The sequence below is a fragment of the Lagopus leucura genome, unplaced genomic scaffold (genome assembly GCF_019238085.1).
Source record: "Lagopus leucura isolate 7727_CA_CO unplaced genomic scaffold, USGS_WTPT01 Super-Scaffold_73, whole genome shotgun sequence".
Classification (NCBI taxonomy): Eukaryota; Metazoa; Chordata; class Aves; order Galliformes; family Phasianidae; genus Lagopus; species Lagopus leucura.
In genome coordinates, this window is record NW_024962252.1 from 17,407,305 (window position 1) to 17,421,063 (window position 13,759).

The window sequence follows — 13,759 nt, forward strand, 5'->3', positions numbered from 1 at the left end:
GCTCAATAATTTATTTATTGTTTTATACTTGGGATGACATGCTTAATGTAATCAACATTTTCCTTGTTCTCTGTCACAAAATAGAATTCACTAAATAAAATACCCAAAGGTAGGCAACTTTTTAAATCGGAAGTGTTCCACTTCACTTAAAATATACTGTAGTTCCATTTCAAATAAATAGACCAAAAGGAACAAAAGCATAAGCACTGAAAAGAGTATAGATATTTCCTTGTTCTATTCTGAGAGAACAAAAAATTCTTACACAAAGCTTTATTTTTAAATTCCAAGAGCACTGATTCTTATCAAATATACTTGATCATAAAACAGAGCCTTTTGACATTAAAGATCAAGAAACATTCTGTGCATGTAAATTGTTTCAAAAACATCTAAAATAACATGACATAGGAACTACTCCTATGCTAAATAAAATCCACATTTCACATTGATTCTTCCAAAAAATTTTGTCTTAAAGGTTCTCAATTCCTACGTAAAATAATTATGTACAATGGACTGGTATGACTCTCCCCTATTCTATACTGGATAAAAACCCAGTAGGCATTGGGCACAGGAGCAAACAAAGAAACAAGCAAACAAAAAATAAAATCATTCTGAAAAAGAAAAAATGTTATTGAAAAAAAAAAAACAAAAAAAAAAACAGGAAAGAAAGTTCAAACTGGTACCAGCAATCAGCAGTATCAGTTTATCTACACATCCACCAAACCACACCAAACCACACAAAAGTTCTTGGTTGCTAAAATGTAAATTAATAAAGGCCATAAGCTGCCTCCGATTAATTTATCTGGAAAACCTGTTTTTAAAATGCTGCACTGTGGTTTGATGTAATTCGTCCTTCTGAAGCCTTTAAATAGTGTTTGCCAAACTGTTATCTGCAACTGTTGGAAATCAGTATCCACAAGCAGGGGATTATATTTGGCCATTACAACGATTTTTGAAAAAGCTTCATAAAAAGTATAAATCTATGTTGTTGCTTTTTGCATCTTCTTTCCTTGTAGCAGTAATAAAAACTTGACTGTCCTGTATAAATATCTCTCTGTAAAACTTAAGAATAATAGACTCACCATCAGGATTTTCAAAATTTGCTTTTAAAAATATGCTTTTTCTTATTTTGCAGTAAATGATCACGGTAACATTGAAGAACTGACAAATTTGCAATACATTCTGACTACTGAAAATCCTATCACCGTATCACTAACTTCCCATCTTCCATTCCAAAGTCTATTAAAGAAAGGATATTCAACTCTTGTTGAATGAAGACTGACACACTTAGCAAACAACCTGGGAGTAAATCCAGAAGCAGTACCTTGACTTTCTGATACTGTTGATTCAGATTATCGTCTGTGCTTTTCACTAGTCCATCCACCTGAGTTTCAATGCCTTGTTGAATTTCCAGCAGATTACCATTGACATCATCCTCCTCTCCTTCCAAAACCTTCACATCTCCCTCTTCAAAGTGTGTTCCATTCTGTTCTATTGCTTGCTTAAATTTCCTGCCATGCTCTGCTTCTTTATCCACATTTGATAACCAGTCTAAGAGGTTTTCTATTGTATTTTTACTTTCTTCCAGCTGTTCTATGGCTGCAACCTACAATGAAATTACAGTTTCAGTTCAGAAATCTTCAGGCACTATATAATAGCATATGCAAACAGTCTATTTAAAACACATCAGCAGTAAAAATGTGTTGAATGGCATGCATTTTACTGCTTATTTCATAAAAAAAATAGAACAGCAGTTTCTTAGTCACCCAAATGAAACACTTTATTTCTCCTCAGTATATCAATAGCAAATTGAAAAACGAATCCCCTAAAATACATTAGAAGTTCGAATAAAAGTACGAATAACCTTTTCTGTCTCCTGCTTAATTGCTGTTGTCATAGCTTTATCCAGTTCTTTTTTAGATTCTTCTGCCTTTTGGCTAAGGAGCAAACACTTGGTCTTTGCTTCATTCAGTTTCTGTTCAAGAACAGCCTTGTCCTCTTGCGACAACTTTCCTCCGTTTTCTTTTAAGAAGTTTTCAGTATTTTTCACAATCTCTGCCAATGTCTGGGCACTTGCTCTCATGTCTTTTTGTATCTCCTTTTGAGAAAAAAGAATCCAAAGATGAATCCACATCTTTCTGATTAACCTTATTACAACTTCCTCTGTTTTGAGGGCAAGCTGCTCTTTTTTAACCGCACAGAATAAATGCAGTATTACTGAACAGCTTATGGAAGTATTAGAAAATATTCAGTCCAACATCTGACAGTGTTGATGCAGATCATTCTGTCCTTATCTCTTTCAAGAACAGCTTAGAAATTTAAAAAGAGAAAGAAAGGAAAGAAAGAAGAGAAAGAAAAGAAAGGAAAGGCCGAAAGAAAAGAAAGAAGAGAAAGAAAGGAAAGAAAGGAAAGAAAGAAGAGAAAGGAACAAAAGGAACGGAAGGAACGAAAGAACGAAAGGAAAGAAAGAAAGAAAACTACAATTTGGAACTCAGATTGCTTACACTCCTATCCAGAAGTCTGAATATTAGTCTGTTAGACAATCACAATATTGATATTTATTTAAGAAAAAAAAAAGAAATATGCTATATTATTTCTTCTCTCCCAAGAATACACCCATTTAGGTTCTAATTTCTTCAGACAGTTAAGTTAACAGGTGCCCTGAGGTATCTATGTTTTTCCACAGATTATAGAGATCTTATACCAACTAGGTGAGTTTCTTTGAAGATAAGTAAGGTAAGGCAAGATGAATCAGAAAATTTAAATCTTTACTAATCTTGATTTGGAGCTCTATCCTGTAATTACTGAAAGCCACTACTAGGAGAAGGAGGATGAAGAAAAGTGCCAAGTCCTTCTGTCTTAAAACTATCAAAATCAGAGTTAGTGTCACTCAGGTCAGAGGAAAAGCTTATAGACTGGCTAAAAGCCAAGGTCCTTATAGGAAAGCAAACAAACTGAAAGGACTCTGGTACATAAAACATCTACAAGATTGAAAGCATTGCTAGAAAAAAACAGAACTGTAACCAAAGCCTTGCATTTAATTCCTCAAAATACTTTAAGAGGGTGTAAACACTCCATGATAGCATTTAAAAACCTAGTTATATTATTTTAGAATGATAAATTGTAATCTTATCACATTTCAGGGAAAAAAAATCATAAGATGAAGATTCATGTAACAGATTTATACTGCCACCTGAGTGCTTCTTGAAATATCTAGTAAACACACCCTATTCTAGCGTCTTCCAAGTTTCTTACATCCCACTGGTTCATACTGGAGCATATTCATGAGCAGCAGTTTAAAGGCACACCATTAAGACTTCACCTTTGGTAGGTCAAACAAATCTATGTTACTCTCTCGATAGTCTTGTTATTCAACAAAGGAGCCTAGTCACTCTCTTCTGCACTCATCTTTCTTTTATATACATAACTACAGATATATATAATAGAATTGCACACACCTCCTGTCTCGTCTGGTACTGCTCTAGCTCAGCCTTGCTGTCTCCAATAACAAGAGACTCTTGTTGTCCAATGAGTCGATTTTCAGTCTGTGTCAGCATATCACATATTTCCTGCAGTTTCTCTTTGCATTCTTGCTGTCGTTCAGCCACATCCTATATTAGAGGCAAATACAATTGAACAATAAAACAAAAACTTTCCTGCTATATGAACTAATAGACATTCAAATAGCAATTAACCTTTGAACATCAATATTGCAAAGCAATCTTTTCAAAAGTATGCTGTAAACATGATAGCAGTGGTACAAATAGCAAGATGAACATATAGAAGTTATGGATAAACCTCAAATATGTTGTAAGTAAAAGAGACCATGTTTGATGGAATTGCCCAAGAGAAGTCTGGCCATGCACATATGTGAAAGATGAAATCTCCAAACGACAGGAGTGAAAGTCCAGTCTCTTTAGCCGCTTGAAACCTGTGGTAAACACTATTAATTCTGCAAAATGATATCAAAACAGAGGTTAGTTGTGATCGTGAGTTAGCTCTTTTTGATATGCATATGTTACCTGAATAGAAAATGCTGACTTCTTAAGCAGTAGAAAAGAACAAGACATGCAAGAACATTACTGTTATCACATCCTACAAAAATATCTATGTCTTTCCTCTACTCAATTTTATATTTCTTTGACAAAGTACAGTGGAAGCAAATGTTCTTCAAACAGTAAAATAACTCGAAGCCCTCCGAATGCTGAAAAAACACCTTTCATTATGCACAAGCTGGGGAATGAGGTGGCAACTCTGAGTCTTCACAGTGCTTCTACAACAGAGGAGAAGATGCAGTCATACAGCAGCATCCTACCGTTCTTTTACTATCAAAACAAATGTGGCAATGTTTGCCAGCTGCAGCTATGCCAGTTCAAGAGGTAATTGTACCAACTTGACTCGTGGTTTTTCCAAAGTCCACCTCTACAATCAGAAATCTGATTCACTCTTATTTCTATCCCTCTAACCTGTCTCAGCCAAAACAAGCTATGATAAAAAAGATTTTAAAATCTGGCACTTCACCATAAATACCTAGAAAATGATCACACAAGCAGATGACATTGCAAGTCAGAGGAAAAGAAAACTGTCAGAAGGATAGAAGTGATAAGCAGTGGTGGGATAGTAAACTTGATGATTAATATAGCTGCAGCCAGAAGAGCACAAAGAGTTCACTGGTTTATTTGGACAATACGTAAAAGAACGGATCCTAATGTCTGAAACTGTACCTGTCCTAACCTAACATATATTTCCTGTGAACTGTCACTGTAACAATGAAAGAGAAAAATGACAACTCTTCACACTTCATAGAATCATAGAATATCCTGAGTTGGAAGGGGACTCACAAGGATCATCAGCTCCCAGCTCTACACAGGACCACCCAAAACTTCAAACCCAATGTCTGTGAGCACTGTCCAAACACTCCTTAAACTACGGCAGCTTGGGGCCGTTCCCACAGCCCTGTGCAGCCCGTTCCATGCCCACCACCTCTGGTGCAGCCCTGTCCCTCACCCCCAGCTGCCCTCCCTGATGCAGCTCCATGCCGTTCCCTCAGGCCCTGTCGCTGTCACACAGAGCGGAGCTCAGCGCTGCCCCTTGGCTCCCTGTGAGGAGCTGCAGCTGCCATCAGGCCTCCCCTCAGCACTCCTCGTATACCTTGCCCTTGAGACCCTTCACCATCTTTGTAACATTCCTGAGGATGCTCTCTAACAGTTTTACGTACTTATATTGTGGCACCCAAACCTGCATCCAGTGTTCAAGATGGGGCCACACTAGATCAATCTTTGTAGAACAGTGAATGTATCTGAAGTGAAACTGAGAAGGTAGGAATACAGTTAATACTGCCTGCTGGTATTAAAATTCCTCACCCATACACAAAAACAGCACACATTTACACAGAAAAGCAAACCTTCTGGTCACCCAGCTCTTGCGCTGCCTGTAACTCAGTTTCTAAACTCTCCACTTGAGATGTTACAGTTTCCTGCACTTCCTGAAAAGATTTCTGAATGGTATTTAAGAGCCTCAGAAGCTGTTTGCTCTGACTGGGAGAAAGATCCTGGGCGTGTTCAGAAATGAAGAACTGAACTTCAAATGCAGTGGACTCCAGTTGCATTTTTGTACGAGCAACCTCTGCAGCAGTGTTCTGTAAGTAAAGACAAGGGAATGAATAACAAGGAAGACAAATTCAGCACAAATAAAACACACAGTCACTACTTTCTGCACTTAGCTCCTGTTCCAAAGTGCTTTCGAGAGACACTTCAGGCACAGTAAATCAAACCTGTGTCAGAATCATTCTGGCACATTCCATCAAGGGATGTGAATTGGTGTATGGTTTGCCTTTGGCACAGTCCATGAGCATATAATAAATAAAATGACCTTGGAAACCTCTATTCTTTCTTTTGCCTTCTAATGCATGTCTGAAAACTGGCTGCCCTTCAACAATAGAGAATTTATGGTGAATATACACTGATGAAATGGCAGGCGTGGTTTAAGTTTCCTAGGTGCTAGGTCTAACCTAAAAATGTTAAAATATTTACTTGAGTGTATTCTCATTTTTAACTCCACAATGAAAAACTTTATTTCCAGCAGTGTATCAAATTATGCCCACAGCTGCACTCCTTGCAGCCCCTATGATAACACAACACAAACTGGAACACGATTAAAGTGCAGTAAAATGACGTTTTTTTTTTTACATTTACACACAGAGGTGTATGAACATTGCTAAAAATTCATCTGGTTTGTTTTTCACAGCTCACTTCACTCAAGTGGGTAATTAAGAGGTTGTGGGGATTATTTATTATCTTTTCTCCTCTTCTCACAAGTTAATTACAGTTAATTAAAATTAATGAAACTTCAGCAAAGAACATGGATCTTATGAATAAAGATGTTTTGAAAGATTTAATATTAATAATTGAAATATCTGTAACATCAACTAGATTACCAAGAAGGGTGAGATTTATTATAACAAATGTAAGCAGAACTGATACTTTTCTCAGGAAGTCAAAATGTCCAAAAATTCTAAGGAGAAAAAGCAAATCAACAGTACGTGGATCATCAAGTAATCGTCTCCCAGGTTTATAAGCAGCTATACAAATACTAGCTAGTAGTTCATACCACACAGTAACAGCTGCCAGAAGCACCAACATCTGCCACAAAGAATACTTACTTTGAGTAGCTTTAAGCTTTGCTTCATATCTTCTATGTCATTGGTATTCACTTTGAAGTCATTCATGATTTTACTGTGTTCTGTGATCCAGTCTGAAAATGTCTGGAGTTTGCTTAGAAGTTGCTGGTGCAATTCTGCAAGCTTAGACTAGGAAAGGGAAGTTGTATATTCATTTATTTATGTGGAATCCTGTCACGTTTTCACACATTTCACACTAAATGAAATCATGCATGTACTTTATATACAGATTTAAAAGAAAATTTTTAAATTGTTAGCCGAATTACCTTAAGAAAAGTAAGACAAAACATACAAATGTACACTGATAAAAACATACCATTTCCAAGTCAACAGAACAGACTATTTGTTTTGCTCGTTTTGAAGACGTATCACAGACCATCAAAAATGCTTCCTCCAAATAGTCATAGCTTATCTTTAGCTCTTTAAGTTTCGCTTCAGGAATATCTTTGTGATGAAACTTTAAGAATTCTTCTGTCAACTTCATGTCCTTTTTTAGGATAATTGCAAAGGCAGCCAATCCTGATTCAAATGACTACAAAGAGAACATATATTCAAAATGCATTAAGCTAATAAGCAAGAAAGACATTATATCTGGTTTACTTAATTAAATTCAAATTCACTCTTTTTTCTCCTCACCCCATCTCAGGTCTTCTCCTGGCTACATCACTGAAGTACAAGCATAAAGAATACTTTACTGACCTCTAGTTGCTGCAATTGTTCTTTTAGTACTTCCAGGTTACTACTAATAGGTTTCTGGTTTTCTAGGTGTCTTTTCACCTCTTGAAGCACTGCCAAATGCTCTTGCATTTTGTCTCTTAACTTCAAACATTCCTGTTCTCCATCAACCTGAAAATGGGTTTTAACAATAAACAATAAGGTTTTTGAAACTGACAATTTAAAAATAGGCAATAAAATTTCTTTTAATTCTAATTTTAATCGTTTAAAATCATTTATTTTTGAAATTATTTTTCCAGTTTAATTATTGTCTCCACCAATTGGAAAGATTCATGTGATTCCTTTGACACAGGGCACACAGCACATACCAGCTGTTGTTACGTACCTTGCTAGTGGAATTGTCATCCAGGAGTGTTTTTGTCATGTAAGCAGGCCCAGTAAAGCCTCTGAAGAGGCTGTCTGTCTTCTCATGCTCCTGGTCACTTTTCCAAGCATCAGCTGTGTCATCTGCCAATGTTTTCTCTTTAGGAATTTCTGATCCAAACTCTGACTGTTCTGTTGAGAAAAGAGCACAAAGCCTACCTACTTTGCTTTTACCTTCATGTGCTGTGGTGATGTCAGCACCCTGTGAGCTCGTAAGCAAACTACTTATCAGCTCCTCTAATTTCCTCTTACTTTCATCTCCAGATGACATTTTGAAAATTTTCATAAGTTCAGAAGCCGTAAGATTAGCGGTAGGAGTTTTCACCTCTTGTTCTATTTCACTCTTCATTTCATCTGGATCACTCATCTTCTGGTTACAGAATTCCCGCTGCAGAATATCGCGAAGAAGATCAGGACTTCTGCAATCAGGCCAAAGCAATGAAAGTGCATCACTGTCCTTTGTGTCTGTGCACGGTGTGTTATCCATTAATGCCTCTCTAACAGTACTGCTTGTTTGCTTGAGTTGTGACTCACTGAACATGCTGCTTCCAAGCTGGGTGCTTCCAACCATTCTAAGTACATTCTGCATTAGAATTTTGGTATCAGAGTAACGTAGTGGTTCACCTTCCTCCTTGCAGTAAGTATGTCCCAATTTTAATTTCCTTTGTAATATATTATTTAAGTCTTCCATTAGTGTGTCAGGCATTTCTGGTGACTGTGAAAAACCTTTCTTTACTTGAAAATCTTTGGAAGGTCCCACTTTGTTCTGTAATGATTCCACGCATAATTGCTTTTTGAAACCATTTTCAAAGGAAGAAGTCTCGCTGGCCATGAACTTTTCTCCCTTTGTGTTTTTCAGTGCTTCAGATTCTTTCTGGGCAACATTATTCCAGTCAGCCTCTGTGCTGCTCAAAATTGCAGAAGAAAAATCAGTGGTATGTGTATGATTCCCAGAAGGTAGAGCTTCAATCTCATCCCCAGATTCTTTTGCATCGTCAGTGCTTCCTGAGGCACCTGCTTTTATGAGCGTAAATTCATCACCATTGCTGTCCTTATTTTCTGAAAGGTCTTTAAGAACACTGTCGCTTTGACAGACCAACGTCTCTTTAGACATGCTAATTTCCTTCGGCTTCACTGAAACAGTTGGGGGGAAGGAGTAAGTGTTAAATCCTCTTGAATGTATTTCTTCCATATTGAGCAGAAATTCTTTTTCATTCTGTAAACTATTTTTCACCTGTTCTATGTCCTTAAGGCAACAGGATTCAGTTTCATCCAATTCTGAATTGTTTTTTCCTTTTAAGCTTGCTGTACATTGTTCTAGAGAAGATGAAATATTAAAATCTCTCTTAAATTCAGCTGATATCACACCCCTTTCAACGTCAGGCCAAGTTTGACCAGTATTTACTTTCTCATTATTTGAAATAATTTCTGTATCAGCTTTAACTGTTGATGCATCAAATATTTCCCCAAGACTTTCCATATGAATGGGACTTTTATTTAGCTCCATGACACCACACTCCTTTTTAATATTTACTCCATTTTCTGCCAGAGTTTCAAAATCTCTTCTTATTTCACCATGCTTCTTGTTGGTAATTGGATGTACTCGGTCACAAAGTGAACTAACATCATCACTAGCATAATGCATATCTGTGAGGAATTTACTCTCCTTTTGGGATGAACTCGCCTTTCGTTGTTCCAAACCAGCCACATCACTTAATGCTTTTTCCTCTGCAAATACTGCTTCTTTTTGTCTTTGCCCATGATCTAAATGTAACACTGGCACAGTACTACAGCTTTTGTTCATGCTGTGAATAAAGTGTTCTGATAGAAGCAAATCTGTCTTAGTATTTTCATCATCTCCAGTAGCTTGCTTTGTAATTAGGAAAGGTGTCACTCTAATGTCAGATATCATAGTATCATCAAGAAAGTGTGTTTTATTATTTTCTTCACTCTTACAGGATATACATTTTGTGTCAAAGGTATTTTCAGACTGAATATCCTCAGTAGTATCTTCTGACATGTTTTCATTTTTGGGAAAAGTTCCGTACTCATCTTCTGGTTTTTGTTCACTTTCTTTTTTGCCTGTATATGTATCAACGCATCTTTTCTCACAGATATCTGATGCAGTTTCACATTTTCCCAAAGATAGTTCTCCATTTCCATGATTAGACTGGAACTGCAAATTATACTCTGTCTTGTGGCCTAAAGAACAGCAATACTCATCAATATTCTGATTATTTTCCTCTCTATTTTCTATGTCCCCTGCAGGAATTAACATCTGGTCATCTCTGCTTTGACACTGATTATGTGAATAAAAAGTATCCATTTCTTCTTCACTGTCAGACTCAGTATCAGAGTCATCATAACTATCATAATCCAGATAGTCATAATCATAGTCTTCCTCCTCCTGTTTTCCTTCCAATTCATACTCACAGTAGTCACTTGCTGCTTTCACTTCATCTTCTTCGTTTCTGTCTCGCTGTGTTTTTGTTTCATACCTCTTCTGAAAAGAAGTACAGCATCCCTCCCTACTTTCTTCACTGCCCAGAGTAACTGGTAATTTTTGCTCCTCTTCAAAGTTCCTTGTTCTTTCCCTTTCCTCTTCAGGGGCTGTTTCCAAAGTTTCAGCACTTGTAGAAGCTACATTAACACCCTCAGTTAGAGCTGTCTGATTTATATCTCTAATGTAATGGATGTTCTCTCCAGCATTAGTTGGAAGTTCCTCATAAGAGCTGTTCTCTTCTCTCAGAGCTATCAGACCACCTCTCTCCTCTAGAAATCCTAACGGAACATTCTCTGGCTCTGGTGTATCATCATCCTCCAGCTGTAAGGTACGAAAATCATCATCATCTTGAGGGGTGTCATAGGAATCGTCATCAAATTGTGGAGTACCATAGAAATCACTGTCATCATCATCAACCTGAGGAGTTTCATAGGCATCGTCATCATCATCATCATCATCATCAAACTGCGAGCTGTCCTCTTCTGAGACTGCCTCACTACAATCATGCTGTGAGCAGCTACTTTCAACCTGTGGGATGCTATCACTCCCTTCTAGTGATGAGTCAGAACTACTGTCTCCAGGTAATAACTTGTCAAACACAAGATTGTTTTCTTCTACTGATACGCTTTGTGCCATGCTGTCAATGACCCCCTCAGGTGGTCCATCATGTGTAACAGTACTGGCCTCCAACAAAGGCCTCCACTGTATTTCTCTACTGTTTTCTAGACATAGTTTACTCTGGAAATCAGTACTACCATCCAAAGACTGCCTGCGATGTCTACATGGACAGCTCTCTAGAGATGGCCTATTATGTACATCAGTGTAGTCCAGCGGAGGTTGTTCACTGTGTCCATTACCTTCAAATTGCAGTGTGTCACCACACTGACTATCTGATTCTTCTGGAATTCTGTATTCAGTATCTGTGTTGAAGGATGAACCAAAACTTCCTTGAAAATCATCTTTCTCAACATTACCCAGTGCCATTCTATAACTGTCAGGTTGCAATACATGAGGCTCGTATTTTGTGAAGGTCTTTTCCAGGTCTGTCCAGATTTCATTATCTGACAAGTCATTCACACTCAAGGAACTGTATAAGGTTTTATCATTTCTGTTTTCCTTACCCAGATTATCTGTCATAACAACCTCTTCTTCTTCTGTATCTGACATAAGATTTAGATTTGAGTCATTTGGAAAAACTCCTTCAGTGTTTCTTGAATTTGCTTTCTCATCATTATGCTTATACACCTCTAATGGTGTCCACTCAGAATCCTCCAAAAGACTCTCGAGTGCATTTCTGTTACTGAAATTTCGAGTGTTACTTTCTACATTTTTAAGTTCTGCAGGTTTATTTAGCAGCATCTCCACAGTAAACTGTGATTGTTCAGTACCAGTATCACTGCAAACATCTGATCTACATGTATCTTTTCTCTGTGAACACGTATAATTCTCCAAATCTCCAAACTGAATTAACTTCTTGTCATCAGAAGTATTTTCAGCACCTGAAGGACCACCTTGAACACTGCCTATAATATTACCGAAGTGGACATTGCCAGCTGACTTTAGATTAATTCCTTTTGGACTTATGTGTTTGTTGTTGAAAGCCGTTTCTGACACATCAGTAGTGTATGCAGAACTATCCCCTTCCAGAAACATATTGATGGCTTCCTGCAATTGTCCATCATATAACAGAAGTCTTCCTCCAGTGTTTGCATCCATATAACTATTCACCATCAGATAAGATATGAACAATTTCTTAGCTTGGTCTGAATTACGACATGCAGGGTCTTCTGTACCAGAATCTTCCTGTTCCTCTTCACAGTCATGAAATAAAGATGACATGACTTCATATGATGATAACCATTTTGCAGCATTTTTACAGGAGGATTCTAATTCTTCTACACCGGGCATTTTATCCGGTAAAGTCACACTGTTCAGAATAGATACAGTATTGATGTCTATTAACCCTGACTGTGCAGCCCTGTCTAGACTGAGTACTTCACAAGTTTCTGGAATGTAAAGTGCAGCTATTTTCTGCCTATCACTTAGAATTTTGAATGCCAGCTCACTTGTTATCATTTCTTGGTGCAAAGATGTTGATATGGGGAATATTTCACCTGTGTCAGGCCATATTAGTCCAACAAAGCCTCTCTGTGCTTCTAACACCAGCAGTGCACTGGTAGATGATATTAAATTGCATTGTATGGCTTCATCAACAGTCAAGCGTTGCCCAGAATTTGGACAAAGGATTCCACCCGTTTGAACCTGATGTGTGAAGATTCCACAAGCAGTGTCCTGACCTATAATCCCTTGACTCACGGCCTCTTCCACAGTCATTTGCTTCCCCGACTCAGGGTCAATTATACCTCCAGATATTATCTGAGCCCCCAGCAGCCTAAACATTGTCTCCCTGTCAATGAGTCCTTCATGGGCTGCTCTCAAAATAGTTATTTTCCTTCCACATTTGAGTATGATTCTACCTTTTTCTTGTGGTTTCACTGGTAGGAGTCTTAACCCTGTTTCACCATGTATTATGCTTCTATGAAGCATCTGCTCAAGGGAAATCTTTTCAGCGCAATTAGGGTCTATGAGATCTTTACAAGTGTCTTGTCTTTCCAGAAGCTTTGCATATAATGCTGGAGAAATCAGGTTTCTCTGGAAAGCATTCTGCAAAGTCAGGTGCTCTCCAGTAGATGGCAAAATCAAGTGCCCACTTGAAAGCTGATTCTCAAGAATTTTAATAGCCAAAGGTTCTGAAATTAGACCTTGTTCTAAAGCTGATATAACTGGAAGATTTGATAATGTTGACTCTGAAATAAGCTTCTTTGCATTATTTAATTCCTGTAACTGCAATAGAGTCTGATCATCAATTAGGGCACAAGCTTTAGCTTCTTCCAAATCATAACATATTCCTAATTCTGGAGAAATTATTCCAGTAAGGATCAGCTGATTCTCAAGCAACCTAACTCCAGTGTCATAGTCAATAAAACCTTTTAGAATAGACTGAAAAATAGAATGGACTTCTCCAGTCGTTTGGTCAATGATACCAGCAATGACTTTATGCACCTAAAAAGAAATACAAAAGAACAAGTATCACTATTTTAGACTAATTTCAAATTTACTTTTGCTTCTGAATGCATGATAAGCATAAGAACTTGTACTTACCAGGACTGGAAGAATGCTGTGAATGTTAGCAGCTCAAACGCACAAGTGATCTATGTCAGTCATTGAACAGCACATGATGTGATAAAAGATTTAAAATCAACATGCATCTGTGAATTAAAAACCTATGCTTTGCATACATACATAGGGTTAGTGAAAGACAATAGAAGAGATGATTGCAGAGTGAGCAAATAGAACATATTACCTGAAAGGCAAATTTTCATGCTCTAAATGTCTGTGAAATGTTAGAACTTCAGAAACAGTATGTGATTCAAAACAACCATGCTATTCATGTTTACAGCATACAGCACTCCTGTATATAC

General features: G+C 37.4%; 1 protein-coding gene across 9 annotated transcripts in view; it reads right to left on the reverse strand.

Moving 5' to 3' along the window:
• Positions 1-13,759, reverse strand: part of DST (dystonin) — a 293,875-nt gene that overhangs the window by 96,919 nt on the left and 183,197 nt on the right. For 5 of the 9 annotated variants that reach the window (XM_042893142.1, XM_042893187.1, XM_042893151.1 and 2 more), the window contains 3 exons: positions 3,456-3,608; positions 1,862-2,095; positions 1,322-1,603 (listed from right to left, as the gene is read on the reverse strand). In XM_042893142.1, coding sequence (XP_042749076.1) covers positions 1,322-1,603; positions 1,862-2,095; positions 3,456-3,608 — 669 coding nt within the window. Of the gene's footprint in view, positions 1-1,321; positions 1,604-1,861; positions 2,096-3,455; positions 3,609-5,401; positions 5,636-6,658; positions 6,806-6,992; positions 7,209-7,375; positions 7,523-7,736; positions 13,341-13,759 lie in introns of all 9 variants that reach the window. The other 4 variants (XM_042893120.1, XM_042893179.1, XM_042893135.1 and 1 more) reach the window with 2 other exon arrangements.